This window comes from Natator depressus, chromosome 4 (genome assembly GCF_965152275.1).
Source record: "Natator depressus isolate rNatDep1 chromosome 4, rNatDep2.hap1, whole genome shotgun sequence".
Lineage (NCBI taxonomy): Eukaryota > Metazoa > Chordata > Testudines > Cheloniidae > Natator > Natator depressus.
In genome coordinates, this window is record NC_134237.1 from 139,452,020 (window position 1) to 139,457,308 (window position 5,289).

General features: G+C 67.0%; 1 protein-coding gene across 1 annotated transcript; it reads left to right on the plus strand.

Moving 5' to 3' along the window:
• The first annotated feature begins 2,398 nt into the window (after positions 1-2,398).
• On the plus strand, positions 2,399-3,457 carry LOC141986996 (G-protein coupled receptor 151 protein-like). The gene is made up of 2 exons (XM_074952083.1): positions 2,399-2,739; positions 2,881-3,457. The coding sequence occupies exons 1-2, from the start codon at positions 2,399-2,401 to the stop codon at positions 3,455-3,457; spliced, it is 918 nt and encodes a 305-aa protein (XP_074808184.1).
• Positions 3,458-5,289: the final 1,832 nt, after the last annotated feature.

A 5,289-nucleotide genomic window follows, 5' to 3' on the forward strand; every position in this document is an offset into this window, starting at 1 on the left:
GAGGGGTCTGAAGTTTTCTCAGCATTCTTGTTCCAAGGGACACTTTGAAATTTCAGCTTTTTTGTTCCCTTTTGAAATGTTTTTTTTTATTATTTCAAAATGTCCACTCTTCATCCAGCTCCAGTTCTGAAGTGCTCCTGTTCTAGAGCCATGGGGCGTGAGAGACACGTGGGTGGGAAACTGAGGCACAGACTGACGGGCAGGGAATTCACAGCTGAGGCAGGGACTGCCTGCCGCTCGCCAGAGCCCTAGTCAGGTGCTTTGCCCACAAGCCCACCCTTTCCATGCAGTCCTGCCCCTGAAACCTCCTTCTGCCTCTCCTGGACCCAGCCGGGGGTGGTTGCTGTCTCCGAGCTGGGGAAGCTTGTCAGCAGAATTCCAGGCCCGTGAGAGAAATCCTCAGCCCACGCCTGGCTGATCTGGGGCCCACGTCTCACTTCCCTCTTTCAGCTCATTTGCAGCTGCCCTTTTCAAAGTCCAAGCCCGGCCACGCTCCGGCCGGTTCCGGCTCGTTCAATTGGCCAATTCGCTTGTGCGGCCACTAATGATCGCTAGGCCCTGTCCGCCTACAATAGCAGCAGGGCCCCCTTGAAAGACTAAAAACTTCCGGCTCCCAAAGCAGCATGCAAAGAAATGACCCGAGGCCGGTCGCGGGCTGGGTTTTCTGGGGGTTTCTTCGGCGGCAAAGGCAGACTTTGAAACGCACGACCTAGAAAGGCTGCCAGCTGCAATGCCGGGGAAACGGCCGCTGCCCGGCTGTGACGATGTGACGCAGCAGGGAGGGGGGAGTGTTGACCTGGGAATGTGCCCTGGGGACGGGAGACCTGAGAGCCTGTCACCTGAGCCAGGAGGGGGAGGAGGAGGTGACACCTCTGCCCAGGAATGTGAACAGAGGCTGCAGAAGGGAACCTGCTGTGGGGGTTTTGGTTTCAGTTTGGGGCTGGGTGGAGGAACACAGGGAACCCCAGGGCTGGGGTCTAAGCTCCCTGCTCCCCCAGAAGGACTTGACTGAGGGGTCCTGGGTGTCCCCACAAGCTCTGTTTTGGACTGTGTTCCTGTTGTCCAATAAACCTTCTGTTTTACTGGCTGGCTGAGAGTCTCAGCGAATCCCAGGAAGAGGGGTGCAGGGCCTGGACTCCCCCACACTCCGTGACACCGGCAGCAGGGCCCCCCAACATGAACGCTGGGATCAGCCCCTGGCCGCGCTGGCTCCGGCGCCCCCGGCCCTGGATTCCGGCCTCGCTCCACCAGCTGCCTGCCTGGAGACGGTGCCGGAAACATGATTAGAGAGAGAACAAACGCAGGTGCCTCTCTGTCCTAAAGTCCTGAACCACGGGCACCATGTCCCGGGGCTCTGGGGGAGTCTCCCCCGCTGCGGGGTGTCTTCTAACAGCGCGGCGGCAGGAACGATTCGGGGGCAGGTCTCCAGGCCGGCCCAGAGAAGGGCAGAGGGGATCCTCTCTCTGCGACCCCTTCCGGCCTCGGAATCGGCATTGTTCTGATCCCTCCGCTTCCCCGGGGGCCGGACACCGGCAGGGGGTCTGATCTCGCCGGGGGAAGCAGGAATTACCCCGACGCCTCGCCGGCAAGCAGAGCCGGGGCTGTGGACTCCGCGCGCTCGCGGGGATCCCCCTGGCAGCTCGCTCTGCCTCCCCGGCACCCGTGGAAGGCAAGAGGCGCTGAGCTCCAGCACAAGGGGTGCAGGGGGGACCCCGCCTCTCCACACACAGCTGGCGGCCGGAGCCATCACCAGTGTCAAACTAGTTTCGCATCTCTAGCGAAGGGGTGATCGCGGGGGTGCAGGGGGACACCGGGGAGGGATTTCGGTGAGTCCAATGGATGTGAAATCATCTGCGCATTAACGCCGACGGCTCCCGCCCCAGCCAGTCCGTGCCGGTATCCGAGCCGCTCTCCCGCTGGCTGCAGGGCGGGGGCTGGTGATCCGGGGGGCGGCGGGGGGCCTGACGTGGGAGTTGATGTCAGCGCGGTGCCATATAGCCGGGCGGGCTCCGGGCTGGCAGGTCCCATTTCAGCACCACGCCTCGGGGAGCAGCTCCCGGCGCCGCTACCCCGAGGAGTTCCCAGCTCTCCAGCCAGCTCGCAGCCGGGATCCAGCGGCTAGGGAGCCAGCGTGGGCTGCCCGCGCCCCGCCAGCCGATGTGGAGGTAGCGGGCGGCCTGTGCCCCAGCTGGCTCAGGGACCCTCCGTCGCTCGGCTCCAGCGCAGCGGCGGGGGCCCGCCCGAGAACCGACGCACGTTGTTACATGCCTGGCCGGGCTTCTGGCTCCCACGGGCAGCCGGACCCCAGATCGCTGCGCCACCAGCCGCCCCGCGGAGCCCCGACGCCCCTGCCCGCCTCTTCGCTGCGCAGAGACCCGCTGCCCGCCGGCCAGGGGCCATGAACAGCTCCCAGCCCGTCCCCTGGCCCGGCGCGGGGCTGGACGGGACCCTGGCGCTGCCCCTGGTCCTGGCCGCCCTGGGCCTGGCGGGGCTGGCGGGCAACCTGCTGCTGCTGGCGGTGCTGGGCCAGGAGCTGCGGCGGGGCCGGGGCTCGCCGCCCCTCGCCGGGCTGCTCCACCTCTGCGGCGCCGACCTGCTCCTGCTGCTCCTGTGCGCCCCGCTGCGCCTGGCCGCCGCCTGCCGCCGCGCCTGGCCGCTGGGCGGGCCCCTGTGCCGGGGCAGCGACTGGCTGCTGCACGCCGCGCTGCTGGCCAAGTGCTTCGCGCTGGCGGCCGTCGGGCGAGCCCGCCTGCAGCAGCTCGCCGGCCCGGCCCCCGGCCCGCACGCCCTGCCCGGGCCCCGGCCCCGGCCCCCGCTCCTGCCGCTGCTGCTGCTCTGGCTGCCGGCCCTGGGCCTGCCGCTGCCCCTGCTGCTCTTCAGCCGGCTGGAGCCCAGCCCCGACGGGCCGCGCTGCCTCTTCCAGCCGCCCCCGGGCGCCGCCGGCTTCATGCGGGTCTTCGACGCCGCCTACCCGCTGCTGGCCCTGCTGCTGCCGGCCGCCTTCACCGGCGGCTGCTACTGGAGAGCCCTGCGCGCCCGCGGGCCGCCCGGGCAGCGCCCGCCCCCGCCCGGCCCGGCCACCCGCCTGCTGCTGGGCCTCTGCCTGCTCTTCCACGCCGCCTGGCTGCCCGAGTGGGGGCTGTGGCTCTGGGGCCGGCTCGGCGGGGCGCGGCTGCCCCCGGCGGCGCTGGCGGGGCTGGCCCAGGCCGCGCTCTTCCTCCCCGGCGCGCTGGGCCCCGCGGTGCTGCTGGCGGCCTGCCCGGAGCTCCGGGCCGGGCTGCGGGCGCTGGCCCGACGGGGAGGCCCCGGGGCTGCGGAGCGCACCCAGGCGCTGCGGGAGGCGCCGGCGGCGGAGAAGGAGCTTCCCGACCTGCAGCACTTCTGGCAGCACCGCAGGGACACGGCGGCGGGGGAGGAGAGCGACCCGGTGCCCTGGGAGCACCAGGGCACCCCGTGAGCGGCTGGGGCCGCCCGCCCGGCCTCGCCCCAGCGGGCGTTCCTGCGCCCCGCGGCCAGGGGCCGGCGGGCAGCGATTCCCCCGGCCGCGGCACGGCGGTGGCATCCCCGCCTTGCTTGTGAACGCCGGGACTGGGGCTGCGCTGGGGGAGGGAGCCGGGGAGGGGGGTGTCGCTTTCACTTTTTGTGACGTCCCTCTGCAGCCCGCATCGCTGCGCAGGAGCCCCGGGGCGTGCTGGGGTTTGAGCCTTTTCCCCTGTTGGGGGGTGCGGGGGGGCAGCAGCTGTTCGCCCAGCCTGCCCCGGCTGCGCCAGCAAAACCCGCGGCGCGCAGCCTTCTGCCTCCGCAGATGTTGGCAGCTGGAGCTGTCCAGATGCGCCCCCCCCCCCCCCCCCCCGCGCAATGATTCCCAGCGGCAGGAGCTTGTGTGGCTCCGTCACCAAGACCCACCCCGCCCCTGGCTCTGTCGATCCCCAGCCAGTGGGTGTGTGCCCGGGCTAGGGCTGCTCGGATCCCGGGCTCTGTCCCCTGCAGCTGGGATTCTAAGCTGGGGGCGGCGGGGGGGCGGGGGGGGCAGGGGCTTCACCCAGTGTGTGTATGTGTGTAACGCCGGGGGAGGGGCGGTGTCTAAACCCATTGGGATGTTGCGAAGTGTGATCCGCCTTCGCTGCCCGCCGGCATCGGAGCTCTCCCGGGAAGACACTGAGCGAGGAAGGGGGCCGGAGCTCTGCGGGCAGCTGGCGGGGGAGCTGGGTGGGAAGGTTCCCTGGTGACCAAGGCGATCCCTTGAGAATAAAGGGAATTAAAGGGGCGCGCCAGGGATTTCTTGTTACTTGATTGTGATCCCCCAATGGGTGGGGGGTTGAAGACGCCAGAGAGAGAGACGAGAAGGTGCTAAAGCCAAGGCTCTGGCTCCCTGCGGACTGGGCTTTACCGTTCCGTGGTGGAAACAAGCCAACGCAAAGGTGTCCATGGACAGCCGCCAAACGTACCGATCCTGGCTTTGCGTCCGGGTGTGTGAACCCAGAAGACACCGCTCAGCTCTTCAAAGCAGGATTGGGGCCAGGCTCTGCCCAAGTGAAATCAGCCCGGAAATAAGGGGTCCATTTGTAGCCGGGGGGGGGGGCGGGGGGTGTGATGAACCCGCGGAACAATTTCGCAAGGGGGGCGGGGGATTCTCCAGCACTGGGAACTTGAAAATCCAGATGGGCTGTTCTTCTAACAGCTCGGCTCCAGGGACAGTTGGGGGCAGTGCTTTGGCTTGTGGTATCCGGGGGGTGAGACTACATCATCAGGATGGGCCCTTCTGGCCTTGGGATCGAGGCCGAGTGATTTTGGGTGGCTTCGTTTTGGGAATCAACCCCCAATCGAGACACTTGAAGTGGTCTGAGCATTCCACGTTCCCGGAGCGCCTTGGCTTTGACAAGCCAGCCCCCGGCAGGGTCTACACTAGGGTAAAAGCTGTGTTAAAGAAAGGTGGCTAACACGTTAAAACAAACCCTGGGGTAGCCAGGACAAGTTATATTTTCACATGGATTAGCTGGTCAAGGGGGACCCTAGTGGGCACTTCGGGGTTCCCCTCAATCAGCTAACACGTGTTCAAGTACAACTTGCTCTGTCTACACTAGTGCCCCCCCCCCAGTCTTTCTGGAGCATTCACTAATCAGCCCTATTCGCAGTCTCGCTATCTGGGATGCATAGCTCCTCGTGACTGAGCCAAGCAAAGAGTGCTGGCGTGTGGGTGTTTTCATCCACTATCCCACGCGTTGGTGTTCGCCACTCAAGAGTGGGCTAGGGGTAAAATACCTGAGTTCAGCTGGATCAGGCAGCCCA